This window comes from Thamnophis sirtalis, unplaced genomic scaffold (genome assembly GCF_051295495.1).
Source record: "Thamnophis sirtalis isolate CommonGarterSnake01/CBP01778 unplaced genomic scaffold, rThaSir2_p1.2 scaffold_10, whole genome shotgun sequence".
NCBI classification, from domain to species: Eukaryota; Metazoa; Chordata; class Lepidosauria; order Squamata; family Natricidae; genus Thamnophis; species Thamnophis sirtalis.
The window spans coordinates 52020901-52040982 of record NW_028261390.1 but is presented as its reverse complement, the minus strand read 5'-3'; the positions used below and the strand labels follow the sequence as shown (position 1 = coordinate 52040982).

The 20082-nt window shown below is 41.1% G+C and overlaps 2 protein-coding genes across 5 annotated transcripts in view; one reads left to right on the top strand and one right to left on the bottom strand.

The window, feature by feature from the left end:
- GALNTL6 (polypeptide N-acetylgalactosaminyltransferase like 6) overlaps positions 1 to 20082 on the top strand; it is a 576396-nt gene that overhangs the window by 272860 nt on the left and 283454 nt on the right. The window lies entirely within an intron of this gene.
- Positions 4450 to 6171, bottom strand: LOC148043888 (uncharacterized). The gene is made up of 2 exons (XM_087723820.1): positions 6132 to 6171; positions 4450 to 5635 (listed from the first exon to the last, which is right to left on the bottom strand). Exons 1-2 carry the CDS (start codon positions 6169 to 6171, stop codon positions 4635 to 4637), a joined length of 1041 nt encoding a protein of 346 aa, XP_087579946.1. The 3' UTR covers positions 4450 to 4634.

Below are 20082 nucleotides of genomic sequence, written 5' to 3'. Positions count from 1 at the left end.
CATTCTGAAGTGGACGAAGGAATAACGAGTCAGGAGGCTCCTGAGGTAACTCTAAACAGCTTTATTCAACAGAGAGGAATACAGAACTAGTCGCTAGTAGATTGGCATCTCGCCCTGCTTGACAGCTATTTATACGGAGCTGTCAAGTAGGGCGGCCAATAGGCACGCGTCTGACAGCCCGCACTTAGCCAGCCACGCCTTAGCCAATCAAGCGCGGCTTTGTTGTTGTTGGCTGTAAGTCGTACGAGTGAGGGCAAAACGCATTCAACATGGGCTTATGCCACTACAACAGTGCCAAGAGCACATTAAGTTTACATACACAGAAAAAGATCTGATATGATTTGATTAAGCATAAAAAGAAACATGCATTTCACCTAGCTAATGTGATTGAGGTCTTTTAAACGTAATTATTTCTAGTATTCTTTAACTAAGACAAAAAAAAACCTTGCTAAATTACAACACCTCAAAACAGTATTGAACTGATAAAGCTTATGTCAGGAATGAGTACAATCTTTGTTACTCTGACTAAAATGGTAAGCAAAAAGGTTCCGGTGATTGATGACTGAATGAAAAAAATGAGTAACTCAGTTGTCAAGTAATAGGATGTTACTTAAACCCAAGTTATTGATTCATTGGTGCCTGCAGATACTGAGTAAAAAGAGATCGAAATTTCCAGGGATTAGAAGTTTGATGTGAAGTGAAGAATGATGAGAAATCAATATAGAACGATACATTGAATTTATAACATGGCTTTCTAGCTAAGCGACAGTGTTAGGGAATTTTAAAAAGAACCCAGAGTAAGAAGACTTTTCAACCACCATGTTTAAAAGTATGGGGAAAATAGATCTGGAATTTCTCTAAAATAATTAAATCTCACTAAAATAGGAGGGAAATTTGTGTGTTTGGGAGGAGGCATGTTTGAAAGACAAGCAAGCACTGATTTTTTTCACTTTTATGTTACTAGGTTAAATTCATTTCAACCTTGTGATTGGGAGGGGGAGGGACTCCAAATATATGTTCTATAACTAGAACATAAAGTCTTTTCTCCTCAAATATTAGACTGTAGGTCTGCTAATTTTCTAAGTGTATAAGTAGTCCTCACTTAATGACTACAATTGGGACGATCATTGAGCAAAGTGCTGTTAAATAACATATCTTTTTAAAAAATTATTTATTTATATTAAATACAATAGAAATAGGAATTTAAGGGAAGGAAAAGGAGTTTAAGTTTAAGTCACTCCTTCCAGCTTGTCTTCATGGAGTAAAATATTTTTCTTCTTTTTCTTTTTGTTTTCTGGAAAGCTTATCAAATAGTTATAAGCCTCCCTTTTTATTGCAGATTTCTCAACCTTGTTAATGTCCTTAAAGAAAAATTCCCAAAATTGTCTTTTTTCTTGATGCTCTTCTTTCAGTTGTGTTGAGAGCTTTACATTTAAACCATCATAATAAAAGTTATTATTTCCAAAATTGCAATGAACTCCTCTGTCTTTTCAGTTACTTGTAAAGTTGCCTCAATAGTTTGGTAACTTTCTCCACATATTTGCATCTCTAAAGTAATTTGAAAGGATTGTTTTTATCATCCTTGAACTCAGCTGGTTAACAAATTGGTGGATTTTATTTAGAGATATTTCAAATATATCTCTAATACTTTGCTTCTCCATCTGGTTCCTTCTTTAATCAGGATCAGAAAATTCTAGCCACACTAAAGAAGACCAAGCTACAAGTTACTATAATAATAAAATAAAATCATAGTCTTCAGTCTATGTTTCTTTGTCAGCTTCTCCCCCCCTCCCATACTTCCTTTTTTTGGGGGGGGGGCTTACCTTGGCAGCCTTCTTCCTTGTTATTTAGCACAAAAGAAACTCCTAAAAGGGTGCAAAAAGGTGTAGCAAGCTGCAACTAAGGAGAGCCTCTTTAATTTAACTTAGAAAAAATTAATAGTCCTTGAAGGTGATTAAGAGTGAAAGGCACAGCTTGCTATCCATTTGAAAGGTAAATTTTGAAATGGTGGTGTTGTGGCCCACCAGCTGGCAGCAGAGTTGGCAGCAGACTTGGACAATGAGGAGGTTGAGGAGGAACTTGGGCCAGTTCTGGAGTCTGGGGAAGGCTCTGATGGATGCTCTGTGTCAGATACAGAAATAGAGCCAGGGACGTCTGACATTTCCCAGCCACCGGAGAGGACTTTGGAGGCTGAGATAAATGGGGAGGAAGAACATCTAGGGGCTGTTCCAGATGTGCATATGTGTAGAGCTGTTGGGAGAAGAGAACAATTGACAGCAAGGAATCAATTCGGGTAGCAAGGCACACGTGGACACTAAATGGCTCCTCCCTGGCTGAAGAATAAATAGAAGGAAAGGGAAGTGGTGGTTGTAGAAGACAACAGTTCGGATTTCTGAAGATTTGGTTTATTGTGCTTTGTGTCTCAGAGACTGCTTGCCAGAACTTAATTTGTAGCTTTACAGCTGGAAGCTCACAGCCTGGTAATTAACTGATTGGCAAGGAACTGATAAGGTATGTTACTGCAGTTAACTCTTTGAAGGATTATTGCCTGGACTGCTCCGTGTAGGCAGCCAGTGCAGCTCGCGGAGGATAGGTATAACGTGGGTGTACCGAGGTGCACCCACAATCGCTTGCGTGGCTGCATTCTGGACAAGCTGAAGTCTCCGAACACTCTTCAAGGGCTGCCCCATGTAGAGCGATTTTCTTTTACCTCCCTGAAATAAGGGCTTGGCCTTATTTTGGGGGGAGGGGGGCTTTTTATTTTGGGGGTACAGGAGGCAATGAGCATGGTCACCTCATGGCTACTGTGTTGCACTGCTGCAACAGCACAAAACCCAGAGCTGGGACAGAGTCTTCTGGCAGTGGCCGCTCTGTGAGTGCGCCTCCCACTCTATGGTTCTGCCCTGACTGCCATAAGACTCTCTGCCTTGGCTCCTGGAAAACTTGGCAACAGGAAACTGGCCCAACTGGCATCTTGTCCGCTTCCAATGGCTTCCAGCTGGGGGTTTGGAAACAGCAGAGGAAGCCATCCTCAGTGCTGGGATAGTGGCAGCAGCATATTGCCCACAACAACAATCCGGGTCCTCATTTTACCCACCTCGGAAGGATGGAAGGCTGAGTCAACCCTGAGCCGGTGAGATTTGAACAGCCGAACTGCAGAACTGCAGTCAGCTGAAGTAGCCTGCAGTGCTGCATTTAACCACTGCGCCACCTCGGCTCTTAACTGCACCACCTCGGCTCTTAACATTTTTGGGACATGTCCTATTTTCAGGGAAACCTCGTACTTACCTAAATATTTTATTAGTAGATAACCAAAAGAATCTTGTGATGCTTTGCACCTCAAAAGTCAATCACCTTTACAGTAATCTTTATTCTGGAACTTTTTCATAAAATTTTAGTTTTTAAAATAGCAAGAGACAAAATAGTCTATTTAGAAATAGACTAAAAATTTGGTCATTTCAGGCTGCCTTATATCAGTCTGACTCATGAGATGGTCTTCCCAATCTTTAAAGTGTAAATCATTTTAATTGGCATCAAGTTATGTTTTTGCTAATTGAATTTGAAGTTGATAATGGCAAAGTAACAAACACTTTCTAAAAGAAGAATATACTGTATGTAATTAATGAAGCTCATGCTAATGCCTAGTCATAAACACTAATGGATTTTGGAATACAGTCTAAAACTATTTTCATAATAAAAGAGAATTTTTCAGAAGATCATGAACTGATAATGTTTTAGTGATTATGAGGTATATATTTTACATTTTGTTTAAAAAAATACATACTTGTATTTATGCAGTCAGTATCATCAGGGAGTGCTGTGAAGTAGGTGGCTTTATGAATTGCATGAAGAAATAAGCTGTTCCCATATGAAAAAAAAATGTAAGCTGAATTTGGAAGGGTGGAAGGTGGGTCATATGTAGCTTTAGTTGGATCTATCATCACCTCAAATGACCATTAAGTGAACACTCATCTCAAAGACTTCCTGAATATCACATATATAAGTAATCACAAGAATAATTTACATAAGTTCATCTATTTGTTTATAGTTTTGTGAATATAAACTTCATTGAATTCTTATTCTTCTTCCTGTTCCTCATCTTCGCCATCTTCATTTTCTTCATCTTCACCCTCTGCCTTTTCTACAAAGTATTCATAGAAGAAAGTGTAGCCTTACAAATGCTTACCTCCAAATGCCACCAGCCCCAGCCTGAAGTAAGGAAAGATGAAAATCACAGTCAAATCAGATTTGGAAGGCATTTATAGACAATTCTCTTTATGGCTTACTGTCCATAAAAAGAGCAACATCTATGTAGAATGTATAAATAACTATCAAATTAATTGAATAATTGAAAGACTGGCTGCTATAAGGTGCTGAACCGGAAATTAGCTGGTTGTGAGTCTTTTTGTGTGTGTGTGTGTGTGTACCAATGACTTTATTGATACTGATATAGTTTTGAGGTCTGCATTCCAAGAGAAGAACAAGAAGCCCGAGAACCTACCTAACCTCTCCTGTATCAAGGGTAAGGCAAATTCCCAGAAATCACTCCTGCCACAGTCTGTAATTACATTTTACACAGCCTTTCACACCAATCTGTCTGTTTTTCTAGTTAGAAGATGCAGACATTTCCTCTTTTACAAGTCTTGCACGTTTGTGGAATCCTGCTGAGTTGTGCAAGATGAGGCAAGGTGGCTAAGAGCCCTTGCTATGATGGAAAGGTGGTGGTTCATTGTCTTCAACTCTGCCAGGATGTTTCCTAGAGTGGCAGGTACCTGCTCAGAATGGGGGGGAATGTCCTGAAATGGGGGTGGTGAACAAACTGACTCTGGAGGTTGCTGCTTGACGAAACCAGCATGAACATTCTCCCCTTCACTGAGTACTGGTAAATAGGTGCTTCCACAGCGCTTCATGTGCTCAGCTGGGCCCGTTCCTAGGGTTGTTTGTTCTTCTTCCTTCCCTCTCTTTGTGGTGGTCATCACTGAGGCAAGATATGGAAGCCAGTCAATAAGGTGTGGCCCATGGCTGGGTGACCCAGCAATATTTGGAGGTGAGTAGATGCGGGGTTGTGTAACTGAAACAGAGGCAGTTGGTGTTACGGTGGAAGGAAGACCAGAATGTAGGGAGGAAATGGAAGCAGAAGGTGGGTTCAGTGAGCCAGGAACAGATACCTGTGATGATTCAAGATTCAGGGCTATAGTGGAGGTGGGCTGTGGTGAGGGAAATATGGAGACGTCACAACCAAATGGAGGAGATGGTGAAGGAGGAGCTGTGAGTGTTGCAGGATCTTCAGAAGATGATGGTGAAGCAGTGGCAGAGGGAGTATCTGGAGTACAAGGCTCAGAATCTGAGAGCCGTCTGGGCACATCGGTGATGGCAGGAAGCCCTGTACCTCGTGTGGAGGACAAGGGAGTTGTGGAATGAATGGATGGTGAAGTCATCTGGCTCAAATATGATGGGTAAGACTGGTCATAGGACCATGGAGGGGATGACTGTGCTTGTCTGGGGTTCCGTGGTTCCCTTGGTCCATCTACTGTCACTTTTATAGCTCTGTGATATGTAGCAACTTGAGGAGGATTTGTAAGGACAGTTATTGTTAGAGTAAAACTTTTCCAGGAACAAAGTAATAAAGTGGATACTCAAAGTGAAAAAAAGTGATAAAGACTTCCCCTAGCAAAGTAAGACCCAGGGTTGCTGTTAGCTGAAAGAAACTGGCTTGCGAAGCCACAAGATGAAATGTTTCCTGAAGAGAAGGTTGGATTCAAACACCAAACACATTCTTACATCTTTAGGATTCAAAGCAAATGTGGAGATGTGTGGGTACACAGGATGCTACACTACAGCACAGTAGCTTTCCATTGCATCAGGGGCTCAGCTTTGAAGCTGGTTGTGAGTCTTGATCCAGCGTCTGGTATGAAAGCCAACTGGGTCGCATTTTTTAAAGCATTTGTTATATAAGTGTTAAAGCTTTTATAGAAAAATTTCAATTATGCCAATTATAATTTCAATTATTAGTTCTTAATATATTACATCAACTACTATTCAATGTATATATAATTATTTCATCACTGCTTTTTCAGCATTATAACAATAGAAATGCATCATTTTTTTCAGTATAAGAAAAACTTGATTACCTAATGGTTTGTCATACTCGCTATTAGGTAATATAACCATGCCAGGGATATAAAGTCCAGTCTAATTTTGCATTTTAATAATTTTATGCATACACACCGATATACATACAAGCCGGGGGTGGGTTGCTGCCAGTTTTACTACTGGTTTGCAACCTTTGCACAACACGTGCAATACATGTGTGCGCTGTTCAATGTAAATTGTTCTTCACGCATGCAAAGAACAATTTATACTGAACTGCACACGCACTGTCACTAAAAACCAAAATGGTGGCAGCCTGGTGATGGCTTGGTGGTGGCCTGGCGGCAACCCACCACCAGTAAGGAAACCGGGGTCGTTGCAGGCTTGGGTTGCTGCTGGTTCTATGATCCAGGCCTGAATTCCACTACCAGTTCGGACTGCACAAATGCTCAATATGATTTTATAGTTTATATTTTTCCCAGAAAAAATATATTTTATTTGTAACTACTCCTGAAATTTATTTTCAAACAGTTTTTGAACAGTAAAGAATTTCATAGTTTTTATAGAGCAGTGGTTCTTAACCTTGTTGGAGGTACTGACCCCCACCAGTTTCATATGCGCATTCATTGAACCCTTCTTAATTGGAAAAATAAAATATGATTTTTTCAAATTCAAAACACAGGTATATATTTAGGTATATATTTATACATAGGTATATTTTTATACATAGGTGCACAAAATGAACAAAACCATTAAAGAACAAAACCATTAAATATTAAAACATGATTTTCACACAAAAACAAAAACATAATAATGAATATTTACTGCAAATCAGTGTGACTTCTGCTGTTGCCTTTCAAAGACCAGTTCAGAAATGCGCGGCTTTACCTTGGCAAGTGCCACTCTCATGTCATTTTCGCAACAAAGTCTGTTCCTTTTCTTCGTTTTTATGTCCAGCATCCTCGAAAAGGGAGTATATTGTAACAAATGGTATGAAAATCCCCAGAGCTTTCTTAGCAATAACAGGGTACGATACCATTTGTTGACACCAAAACGTTGAGAGCGTTGTTGTTCTGAAGAGTTGAACCTGGCTCTGCTGAATTTCAATGATTTCATCGAGGTATTCATCATTGACATCTGTTGTCTCAACACTAAACGTGAACGGCTGTCTCACCCATGCTGGATATGACTCTCTTGTAGGGAAGTATCCGTCGAGAGACTTTGCAAGCGAATCTAAGTGCGTGGCAATTGCTTGCTTCAGATCCGTGGGTACAGAAATGTCTCCAATTCCAGATACATCTTCGATCTTACTTACACAGTCGTCTAGCAGGGGAAAGTTTGCAAAGTTATCGTTCTCTATTCGTCGTTTCCATAACGGTAGCTTTTTTTGAAAAGCCTTCAGGTTTTCTTCCGTTTCGATGATGTTGACTCCACTGCCCTGCATCTGTTAATTGAGATGATTGAGAGCTGCGAAGATATCAGCCATGTACGCTAAAATGAGAATGAACTCAAAATTTTTGAAGCAATCTGCATGACAATGTTGGTGCTCTTGCAAAAACAGGGCTAATTCCACATGCACGGCAAAAACACAATTCAGCACCTGTCCCCAGGATAACCACCGAACGTTAGAATGGTACAGAAGTACCTCGAATTCAGATTCCATTTCTTTACACAGCTCCCTGAAGATGCGGTGCCTCAGAGCACTATTTCGCACATAGTTCACGCATTCCACTACAATTTTTAATACTTCTGCCAGTTTTGGAGGCAAGGTTTTTGTTGCCAACGCATGCCTGTGCAGAATACAATGCGTAACAATGATGTGTGGTGCATCGGCTTTCACTAGCGCACCAAAACCAGACTTCCTTCCCAGCATGGCTGGAGCTCCGTCCGAACAAACTGCAGAAACCATATCCCACAAAAGATTGTTGTCTTTGAAGAAGTCATCCACAAGTTTCTTCACATCGGCTGCCTTAGTTGTTGTTGTAAGAGGCTTACAAAATAAAAAATCTTCCTTTATCACGTCATCTTTCACAGAGCGCACGAATACTACAAGGTGGCTTAGATTGGAAACATCTGTGGTCTCATCAAGTTGAAGGGTGAATTTTGCCGGGCTTGAAATAAGATCTGCAACTATTTGAGCCAAGATGACTTTGCTCATGTCCTCTATTCTGTCGCTGATGGTGTCATTTGAAAGAGGAATTTGGGATAACTTAACTTCAGCCGCTTTTCCCAGCATGATATTTGCCATCTTCAACACAGCTGGTTTTATCTGTGTTTCAGCAATGATATGTGGTTTGCCCTGCTTTAGGATCAGGTAAGCAACTTTGTACGATGCTGTGAGGATCGGTTTGTTGGTGGGTACAAAGCCGAGAACAGGCAGAGTAGCCTTTTCATCGAATCTAGCTCTCTTCACCTTGAATTCAGCAAGCGTTGTGTTCTTGTATTTTCCATGCAGCTTAAGGAAGTGTTCTCTTAGTTTTGCCATTGCTAGACTAGAATTGCTCAACTTGGCATTGCAAATCATTCAGTTAGGACGCTGACTCCCATCACGTTCCATTATACATGTGAATCCATATTGTACATATTCGTCAGACCACTTTCTTTTTTTGCTCAACATAGTTAGTATGAAGGGATTAAAATATTAAGAAGGAAATCACACAACGTACCATCACGACAGTTACAATTCGACTACTGGGCACACCAAATTCCCTGCAGCACAGATAGGCCAAGCGATGTGGCGTTATCACCTGCAGCCAATGATGGACAAGCGGGGCGCGTCATCATGAATCATATGAGTCGGGTGTGTGTCTTGACCTCCACCGAACCCGCGAGACTGATTCACCGAACCCCTGGTGTTCGATCGAACCCAGGTTAAGAACCACTGTTATACAGGTACAAAAGTGATGTCACAGTCCTTTTATTAGCCTTGAAGTTATAAGTGAAATCAGACATTTTAAAAACTATCAAAAAGTAATGAAATATCCAAGGATATTATTAGAGATTAATTTGTTTCATTCAGTCCCATTTCTAAGTTATAATAAGGACTTTTGTTTTGCTAGAATATTTTGCTGTGTCTAATATATGAAGTAATGTACAAAATCTATTAGAAAGAGTATACTTGTCCTAGAAATAAAGCAATTATGTTGGCTGAAAAAAATCTATGAAGAAATGGTGTGTATCTAATGTAGGACATCTAATTAATTTTATACATTTCTGATTGAGGTTAAGAGAACTGTTTTGGAGGGGGAAATCAATCTCATCAAGTTTAAATGGCACTGCCTGGTAGAAGATGCTCTAAAAATAAGGAACATCAAGAGCTAGCTTTGATTTATTATTTATTATTTATTACAGTGTTCATACTTTTTTTTTCTATGACTATGAGTGTGAAAGATCAACTACTGATCTCTTTGGGAATGTGGCAATGCTGTCAGTTCAATGATATTTTATTGCTTATGAAACTGTTATTCTTGGATCATTGGCCTTGATTACACTGCTTTAAGCATACAACAAGAAAAAAAACAGAAATAATGTGGTCTGAAGAAAGGCATATTCTAAAATATATTCTTGGCAAACAAACAAAACAATAAGAAAAAAATCTTCAAGTTGAAACAAGTAAAAAAAAAAAAGCTTTGTTTATTTTCTTTTTCCCTGGACTATTTTCCCCCTTTTTCTGCATTGCTAAATATTGAAAAAGTAAGATATTCTAAATCTTATGAGAAAGTATTTTGCATGGTATTTCTGTCTATGCATGTTTGTGCCCACATCAATGGTTGGTTTCAAAAACATTTACTACCTATTCTGTGGGCATGGCCTATTTTGTGGGTGTGGCTTGGCAGTCATGTGACTGGGTGGGCATGACTAGGTGGGTGTGATCATGTGATTGGGTGGGTATGGCCAACTCTATGAGTTTTTGCTGTCAGAAGACCACCTGATATACATTTCCAAATATTGTTTATCACCATTCTCTTGGTAAGACTGAGGGGAGAGATTTATAAAGAATAACAGAGTTGGAAGGGACCTTGAAGGTTTTCTAGTCCAACTTCTGCTGAAGCATGAGATGAGACCCTATACAATTATGGACAATTTCTGAAGGCATCCCATTTCGCTAATTGTTCTGTCAAGAAATTTCATAAAATTCATAAACCTACACTCAACTCAATTATGCACAGGATTACACTACCTTGTGCTATATAGAGATCCAATACAAAAGATTGGAAAATGCAGATATATAGACGAATAAAAGGAGTCTGATTCAACCAGAGCGTTATCTTATGATCAGCAAAACTCAGAACCCAGGTAAGCCATTATGAAGCTTCTCCACCTGAAGCTAAAAACACCATTGAGTCCTTCTGAAGTTCAGGATTACAGGGGGAATTACATCCAGCAAACAAGCAAATTAAAACTCCAGATGTGTGCTACTTTCATTAGAAAAACATAACTCACCCCTCTCACACACAGAGGAAGTATTTTGTCACCCCCTTCCATTATTGTTTCCATATTTTCAGGTTAGATAGAGTGACTTAATAGCCAATTAATATTAATAACAGCCGCTCCCCCAATCCAAGCCACCACTATCTCTGGGTGATGAAACCCTGGCGCTGTACCATCTTCGCCTCACAGGCAGCACAGGGAGACCTCTTCCCAAGCCCCTCCCCTCTCCACCTTGCGTCCTCAGGGTTTCAAAGAAGCCGGACTTTTGGAGCTTCCTACCACCCACTTCCCCCACTTCAGCCACCCAAGGTCAGCAGAATATGCCTGAGGGCGCTTCACCTCACTGTGATTTGAGGATGTTCTTGCCTTGGTAGGACATCTTCCCCTTGAGGCCGCACCTGCAGTGCGGGAAGGAGGGCAGTGGAGGCAAAGCAGCATTTCTGCTTTCGTCTAAAGAAGTCCCTCCCCCTCAGCTTCCTTTTCTTTGAGAAGTGGTTTGCAAAGTCCCGGCTTTGCAAGCCACCTGTCAAAGTGAAGGAAGCATGTGCAAGCTTCTTCCAACAGCCAAATCCTTCGCTCCTGGCCTTTTCCTTCCGCGACTGTTGTAAGAAGCCCCTGCGCACTTCCTTCTCTTTGACAGCCACCTGGTTTCCAATGGGGTGCAGAGAAATCCATGTATTAGAGCAGGGGTGGGTTTCTCGCCCCGTTCCAACCAGTTCGGTTGGAACGAGGCCGGCGGCGTCCTCGCGCACGTGTGTGGCGTCCTCGCACACGTGTGCGGCGCACGCATGCGTACTAGCTTCTGTGCGATGCTCCAGCTGCTCCTGGAGGATCGTGCAGGCGCTGTATGCGTCCTGCGCATGCGTGGAAGCGCAGAATTCATCAAAACCGGGTAAGGAGCAGGCGCGGGCGCGCGGGCGGGCGCAGGGGTGGGGCATTCGCCATTCCCGGAAGTTACTTACTTCCGGGTTCGGTGATCAACCGGTTCGCAGGGACTACCGCGAACCAATTGAAACCCACCCCTGTATTAGAGGGAAGAGAAGGAAGCGCGTGCTGAGAGGGTTTTTCCAACAGCCGAGTCCTTCGCTCTGGCAAAGGAAGTGGGTGGGCAGGGCAAGCAAGGTGCAGACAGGTGGGGTGAGAGAGCAAGCGAGCGAGGACTGGGCGGGCAGGGGGAGAGAGCAGGGGAGGGGGCAGGCCAGGGGAGGCACCATAGCCAGAACGGGGCCTCCAGGGGGCCCGGTACACAAACGGACACCCAATTTCAGCTACTGGTACAGGCATACCGGGGCGTACCAGTTGGAACCCATCTCTGGCCCACATGTAAAATAGGCACCACCATTTTATTTTATTTTAATCCAAAGTCTGGAATAGCAAAAAGAAAAATTAAGAGTATGAATTTCCTACTTGATAGTGACATCATCATTTCATTGCCATGCCTTCTGTAATACTGAGAAACCATTTAAAAATATTCTACTTGGATACCAAAAAAGTTATTCTTCTACATATAAAATTTACAGCAATGTCTGTTACACAGAATTTATAGGCAGCTAGCCTATAAGTTTTAAGAATTTTTAATTTCTCTTGTTTATAAAGTTCATTTAAAAAGATATACATTGCTTTAAAATACTATTTTACATTGACCCTTCACAACATCCTATGGACATTTTCTGATTATAAGACTTAAAATGGCTATTTAGGTTTGAAGATAAGATAAACATAAAGCAACCTGTCTTTAGAATTAGAAAATATTTTATTTCCTTTATCACTATCTATGTGGGCTTACAGGAGCCACAAAACTCTGATAGTAGTCCTTTCTGTGACATTTAATTTCCTGGCAAGTTGGAAAGCATGACACTTTTCTGCTCATCAGCTAAGATTTTCTGTCGTCTGAAATAATCATCAGCCTTATTTTACTTGTGCATTTTCTTTTGCCTATTCATGTGTAGCCTCTATGTTTCCTTAATCCTTTGGATATGAGTGATTTTAAAACAGATAACTTTTTAAAATGTTATTTTAATGCATTTTTAGATCATATCTAAATGATTTAAAAATATTTTAGTTTTGTGGAACTGATGCTATAATAAAAGAAAGATTCATTCAGAATTGGCAGGGAAGACATTCAAAGGCACCCAAATCATTATGGCAATTCCCATCTTTGGGGACCAAAAAATGTGCCACTGAGGGCTATGTCTTAGTGGTAGACCAAGGGGTCCACCTTCATCCTGATTAGATCTATAGAAAAAAACATATACCTTGGAGCAACTGTTGAGTCAGAGTCAATAACATTAGGAGTGCCATCATCTCTTTCCTTAGCTTAAAGTTCTTCAGATGAAAAAATAATTAGTTTAATTGGCCACAATATTCTGGTGATGTATCACACTAAATCCATAAGAATCCTATGTCATTGACAAGTCCAATTAAGTTTCCGAATTTTGGAATCCTTTGCTGCTGTACTTGGATAACCAGGGCGGTATATAGTTACTGTTACTGTTCCATCTATGACAACATTGTCTTTTCTTAAGATAACTGGGATGATATCTTTACAGCAATGTAATTGTAATTGAATGTTTCTATGCTGCCTAGAGTTGCTTTGATGAGATAAGCAACATATACATTTGCTAAATCAATAAATAAATTCCTAACACCTCTTGTCCCTAAGAGACTTCAGTGTCCATTCAGTGGGCATTATCTTATTGTGGAACATACAGAGTCCTTGGAAGTTGACACCAGAGTTCCTAAATGACCTCACAAATCCAGCAGAGCTCAGAATAATGAAATAGAGAGTGGAAAGCTAATGTCGAAGTGGAAGAACATATCAAAAAGAGATAAATGAGATTAAATATGGAGTGGTATGAGTGGTGGGAGTCAACCGGTTCGCACTACTTCAACCGAACCGGTTGTTAAATTGCTGGCTGGCCCCACCCCACCCCAGCCCTCACTCCTTATCTTGCCCCACCCACAGTCACGCCTGTGGCATAGGTGCTGCTGCTCTCTGGTTCCCTCACTTGCTTTGATCATGGTCCCCCAGCCCAGCTGATCTGTGCCTGGTGAGTTCATCCCTCAGCTGCCTCCCACACAGTCCAGCCTGCTTGCCTGCCTTTGCTGTAGCTTACCTGATCTCTGCATGGGTGACTGGGCATGTGGCTGACACTTGGCTTCCAACACCAGAGAGGGCAGGGAAGGAAAGTGGCCGGACTGACGATTCCTTTCATTGGGACTCGTGGAGCGAGATAGAGCTCCTTTTCCCTCCCTCTCACCAGGCATGGCAGGGCTTCCTGTCCCTCACTTTTGCTGTAATTTGGGAGTGTGGCAGGTGGGGAAAGGTGGGATAGGGGAAGAACGGTATTCCAGACTCCTGGGTATGCTGGCTTCTTCCTGGCAGCTCTTGCTGTGACTTTTTGTGTCAGCGGTCAAAGATGAGGTTTTGTGGGCAGATGAGTTTGCCGGCACCTGCCAGATGCCCTCTCTTCCTCCAAGCATTTTTTTGCCTATCTGATTTCCAGCTCCATTGCCTTTCTCCGTTGCATTTCTCACCATCATGTGTAGGGAAACAAAACTTAATGGGACTAAAAATAAAGTGCAATCGATCAATTTCAACTTCTTGCGGTAGAAAAAAATCTTGCGAAGGAGGAATCGATTGAATTTTTTTAGCCCACAAACTTTTGTTTTCCTGCACGCAATAGCAAAAAACATGATGGAGCTGGAAATCAGGTAGGCAAAGCAATGCTTGGGGGAAGCGAGGGCATCTGGCTGGTGGTGGGTGGGGCAAGCGGTGGAATTGTGGTGAACAAAAAAATGAAGACGTCCATTATAGCCAGAACCACTTCCACTAAACAAGCAGCAGCTGTGGTGGCTCCTCCTGCCAGGAAGCACACCCAGCCATGCATGGCCTTTCTGAAAATGGGTTGTCTGTGTACACATAGGGCTCTTGGAGGGACACAGCTCTCCAACCTCTGTTTGTGTGTGTGTGATGGAAGGACAAATCCGTGCTTCAGCCAAAGCAAACTTCTGGCAGCAGTGGGGTTGGCTTCTGAGCAGCAAGATTCCCCCCTCCCCAGTCAGCCAGCTTCACCTGACCTACTCCCTGAGTCTCACCGTTCTCCTTGCCCCTCTCCCTGCCCCTCAAGCAGCAGGAGGCTCTGCACGACAACAGGGCCTCTCATTTTTCCCATGGCATGGCGTACACTTGCTGAAGGTTCGGAATGGAGGCAACAGTGCGTCTATGGTGCATCCAGCTCACTCAGTCTTGCCTGATGCACCTCAAAAAAAGTGAGACCACCTCAAAAATAAACCCAAGTGCTTATTTTCAAGTCTAAAAGAAAACAAGACTCGGTCTTATTTTCTGAGAAACAAGGTACTATCTTAAAATTTAAGATTGATCAAGTGTTGATATAAGGTTCTGTTGAACCTTATATCAACATTTGATCAATCTTAAATTTTCTGCCTTAAATAAGAATTGTAATTTACATTATGTGATATACTGTATAGAGGAGTACATATAAAAAAGAAATCTCATCCTGCATAATTTGTGTATTTTTTTTGTCAGAAAGTGAAGGTAAAAGGGACCTTATCTATAGCCGAGTTCCATGTAAGCTGAATAGTCAGTACTTCTTTATTGCAATAACTCTTAAGAGAAAAATACAGTCTCGGAAATAGATTTAAGATGCAGAACTGTAATTTATAAAGTGCTGTAAAGAAAACACCCGTTAAAAGAAATTATCTTCCAACTGTTAAATCATACACAGAAAAATATCACACATAGCCAGTGGTGTTACTTAGCAAGTGGCATTTTGTAAACAATGCAGTAGGCTTATGTATTACATGTTTTTTTAGGGTATAAATCCATTCCCTTGTCACAAGGATGGCTACATGTAGCTTGAATTGATTATTACTTCTATTGTTATTATGATGTATAAAACTGAAAAACAAATTACATTGAATGCTATCAGATTGAACTATATTAAAACATCATTTTCTATATAACCAAAAGTGAGCATTTATGTTTAATGAGATTCATGCGCCTTGTACTGAAAATATTCCTTTGCTCCATTGTGTGGAAATTTGAAATGCCATCATAAATTAGGAAATTTGAATATTTTGCATAGAATCTTTCTTTGTATAGTGTCTTTTATTTATTAACATCTCTTTTGCATGAGGATAGAACTGCAATGAACAGAAAAAGCAGATAGAACAAGAACATATAACAAATAGGTCATTATTTTGTTATGGGAAAACCTTATACATTATGAGTCTGCTCTTTTTGCTTCAGCACAGGGGCCATGCTAAAAAGCATTGATTTAGTTTAGGTTAAGAATAGAAGGGAGTAGGAGATGGGATGGGATGGGATGGGATGGGATGGGATGGGATGGGATGGGATGGGATGGGATGGGATGGGATGGGATGGAATAGAATAGAATAGAATAGAATAGAATAGAATAGAATAGAATAGGCCAGTTTTAGTGTCATTGCAAATTTGATGAGTTCCCCTTCTATTCCTTCATCTGTCATTTATGATGATATTGAAAAGTACTGGGCCTAAGATGGAGCCTTGTGGTACCCCACTACTTACTTCTGTCCATGTGGATGTAGTCAGAGGTGGCTTTCAAAAAATTTTCTACCGGTGCTGTGGCCGTGGCTTGTTTGGTTGGTGTGGCTTGATGATCATGTGAAGGTAGGCATGGCTTGTTGGTCATGGGATGGGCAGTGTGACTTCATGGGCATGTGACTGGGTGGCCATGTGACTGGACGTAGCTGGTTGGTCAAATGACTGGGTGGGCATAGCTGGTTGGTCATGTGACTAGGTGGTCATGGCCAACTTGATGTCACTCACATCAAGGGCATCTTGCCTGGCCGCTCCTTGCCTCAAAGGCCTCAACGAGATACAATTTCTATTTATTTACTACTAAACATACAAAATATACTATTTAATCCTACGTATATATGCCATATGTGTACATACAAATTGCACAGTATAGAGTGTGTATAGGCACACAAAAAGATACATTATCTACTATATAAACTGTAGATGTATGTACACACACACACATGCACACACACACACACATTCAATAAAACTATAAACAGGAGGTATAAACATTCAACTTCACTCACTGCATTTGGAAAAACACACCCAGAGTCCACTTTCTGTCCCACATTTAACTATAATTTAACATTAGAACATTACACATGCCTTCAGATGTTATTATCTAGCATGCACATGACTGTTATGTGGTGAAAATGTGGTGAAACTTACTTAACAATGCTCTTGCTTAGCAACCAATATTTTGGGCTCAATTGTGGTCATAAGTCAAGGACTATCTCTGCCTTGCATGGCAGACTTGTCCTAGTAAACTCCTTCTCCTTTCTGGCAATTTTCCTCTCCGTTAGAGGGACCAAAATAATCCAGATGATATAGATAAAATAGAACAGAACAGAATAGAATTCTTTATTGGCCAAGTGTGATTGGACCAGTGGTGGGCTCCGGATCCCGGTGCAACTGGTACTGTGCAATGGAGCCCGGTGTCTATCACATGAACGTACGCAATGCGGTCCTTCCCTCTTCTCCTTTCTCTCTCTCCCCCTTCCTTCCTTTTTCCTTCTTTCTCTTTCATTTTTCTTTCTTTCTCTTTCTTTCTCTCTTTCTTTGTCTCTGTCTGTCTTTTTCTTTCTTTCTTTTTTCTCTCTCTCTCATGTTTTAGGAATCACATCTAAAGGACCTCTAGAAGTCTTGTTCAAAACTGATCTTATGCCGTGACAAAAGCTTTAGCTCAGATTTGTTAACTTGACTATAAATGATCCTATTTAGATAATTTAGGGTTTTTTTTAAGAATGTGGAAATGAACAGAACAATATACTTCAGAGAAAGAGAGAGAGAGAAAGGTGTTCAGTTCTTAATATTTGAATGTATCTTCTTAATAATCATACTAGTAATAATGTATTAGAATATTTCCTTTCTCCCACCCTCCCTCTCGGCTTCCTAAAATTACTTGGGGCCACATGCAATCCTTCCTTCCTTCCTTCCTTCCTTCCTTCCTTCCTTCCTTCCTTCCTCTTTAAACTGGGAGCCTGGGCTTTGGGTTCCCACAATCAGTTCCCCTAAAAACCTGCCACTTGGTAGTGAGCGCTAACCCACTTCTTCCTTCCCAATCTGCTGGGTGCCAAAGCCTCAGTGATTGTCCTGTTGATTTGACCAAAACATCGGGAAAGGGTAATGGGGGGCAGATGAGTGGAAGCAGTAGATGGACCCATGCATGGGCATGCATACCTTTGGAGACAAATAATTGGAAAGGGATTCACACCAAAGTTTTTAAAATCTCCCCCAACCACCCAAATACACACACATGTGCATGCACACACACTGCTCCCTCTGTGCTTTAGGCTTAGAAAGTCTGCCAGTGCTGTTCCTCATTTGGCAATACTCAAGGAGAATTAGGGGCTACAGACAGTTGACATTCTCATCTCTGCTACAGGTGAGGCTGTCAAAAAGACTTTTTGGTAGACACACAATGCCTTCCCCTCAGCCTCTCAGCACTAATGAGCAATGCGGCTCTACTGCCTAGGGGAGGAAAAGACTCTCATTTTGTACAAACAATGTGCTGCCAGCATATATGCATTTATGGGTGGTGTGGGCGGGTCCATCCAGGGCACAGAGGTTCTGCTGCTAGCCTGGCAGACAGCTTGAGTCATGGGTTTTTTTAAAAAAAAATCTCTATTGGGGCATAGGGGGGGCTACCAAAATGGGAAGAATGCCTCTACCTGCATAACTAGGGAGAGATTCTCCACCCTGCAAAAACCAATGGCTTGAAAGCAGCTCCTCTGCTCCACCCCATTCTTCAAACACTTCCCCCATTGTAAATGCAGTGTGCTGTTCAGGTAGGAATGTCTGGAACACAATAAAGCCCACCCACTCACCTCCTGCTGGCTGTCTGATCAATGGAGTGAGAGGAGAGGCGGAGAAGCTGAAGAGGAGCGGATTGGAGCCGTCCGAAAGAAGGGGACTGAGGGAAAGTGCATGTGCTATAGCAAGCTGCAGATACCTTTGCTCACCCCTTTACCTGGCTTCCTTCCTCCCGTGGTTTCCTCAGTACTCCTCGTGCTCCCCCTCCCCCATCTAGCTTGATTGCATGCAAAGCCACGCTGCCTTTTACAAGGCCACTGTCTCTGAACTTGGTGAAGACTGGCTTTTTGCATAGCTTTGTCCAGTTGTTGGGGGGGAGGAATGGCTTCCTCCCCATCCCCATCCATTTTCCAACAGCCCCATGCATGTATGATTATAAAAAGCGCAGTTTCTTCTATTATCTATTGATTTTTCTAATCATCAAAACCATATCATGTGCACTTTATGTTTCAAAGGAATGTAAGGGCTATCCACTCAACCATAAATGTAAATATTGTCTTTTTTCTAACCAAGGAAGTTAATCTAACAATTTCTGCAAGTTGCATCATTTTCACCAACCATTTCTCTATTGTGGTTAGTGTTGAACTCTTCCACTTTTTGAATATATAATAATCTGCTTCATGGAATTAGTAGATATCAACAAAATGCTGCGGTGGAAAACAAATAAAATGTAGTCTCAGCCTTATTTTTTTAAAAAAAAAATTCTAGTATCCCCTTGTGGCTGTTAGAGATTCCTTATCCCATTTCTAAACTATAATTTTCTGTTCATCACTAACTAAAATGATATCAGCGATACAATCTACAATCTACAATGACAAAAAATTGGCTACCTGAAAATGCATTTGGGTAAAAACAAAATTTAATAGGATGCAAAATTTTAACATATTTAAACCAACATATTTTTTTTTAAGATTCCAGATGAAAGCAAGGCTAGACCATCAACTGACAAAAGGCAATATAGTGTCTGCACACAACTATCATAAATTGAGCCTTTCCTTGCTTACCCTTAACTGTGTCACAAATATGTCCCTACAATGTCACCTTCATCCTGATCCTTCCAAATCTTCCTCATCTGTTTTAAAGTAGCATTTTTCTTGTAATCTCAAAGCAATTGTCCATGGTTACAATCCTGCTTGCTTTCTTCATTGATCCTTCTGTTGTGACTGCTATGGTTTGGATCAGCTCAGCTCTTACTAGTCTCTAGACATGGTCTTCCAGTATCATTCTTATTTGGGCAGCTGGACAGTCCATTTCTTTCAATCTGGGATCACCCTCTTAGTCTGCCAGCAGATGTCCTATGTAATCCCTGACTGAGAACTCTATTTCATTTGAGATAGCATCTGACTTGCAATTATAGTGAATAAGCTGCACAAAGAACCAAAAGAGATGGAGAAAGTATCTTTGTTTGCTGCTTCATGTAGGAGTTTTTCCTGAAATTTGTCAGCAAGTCTGCTTTTGAACATAGGTTCAGCATTCTTCTGGTATAGCTCTTAAACTGTCTTCATTTTAACAGTTTACTGCTTTTGTGGAAGAGTCTTAATTGTAAAGAGTATGGCTATCAAATGATACTGGTGAATAGTTGAGCTTCCCTTGAATGCATCCCCAGAAAACATTTGTAGAAAATCAGACTATATTTTGACAGATCACCGAAATCTGCTGAG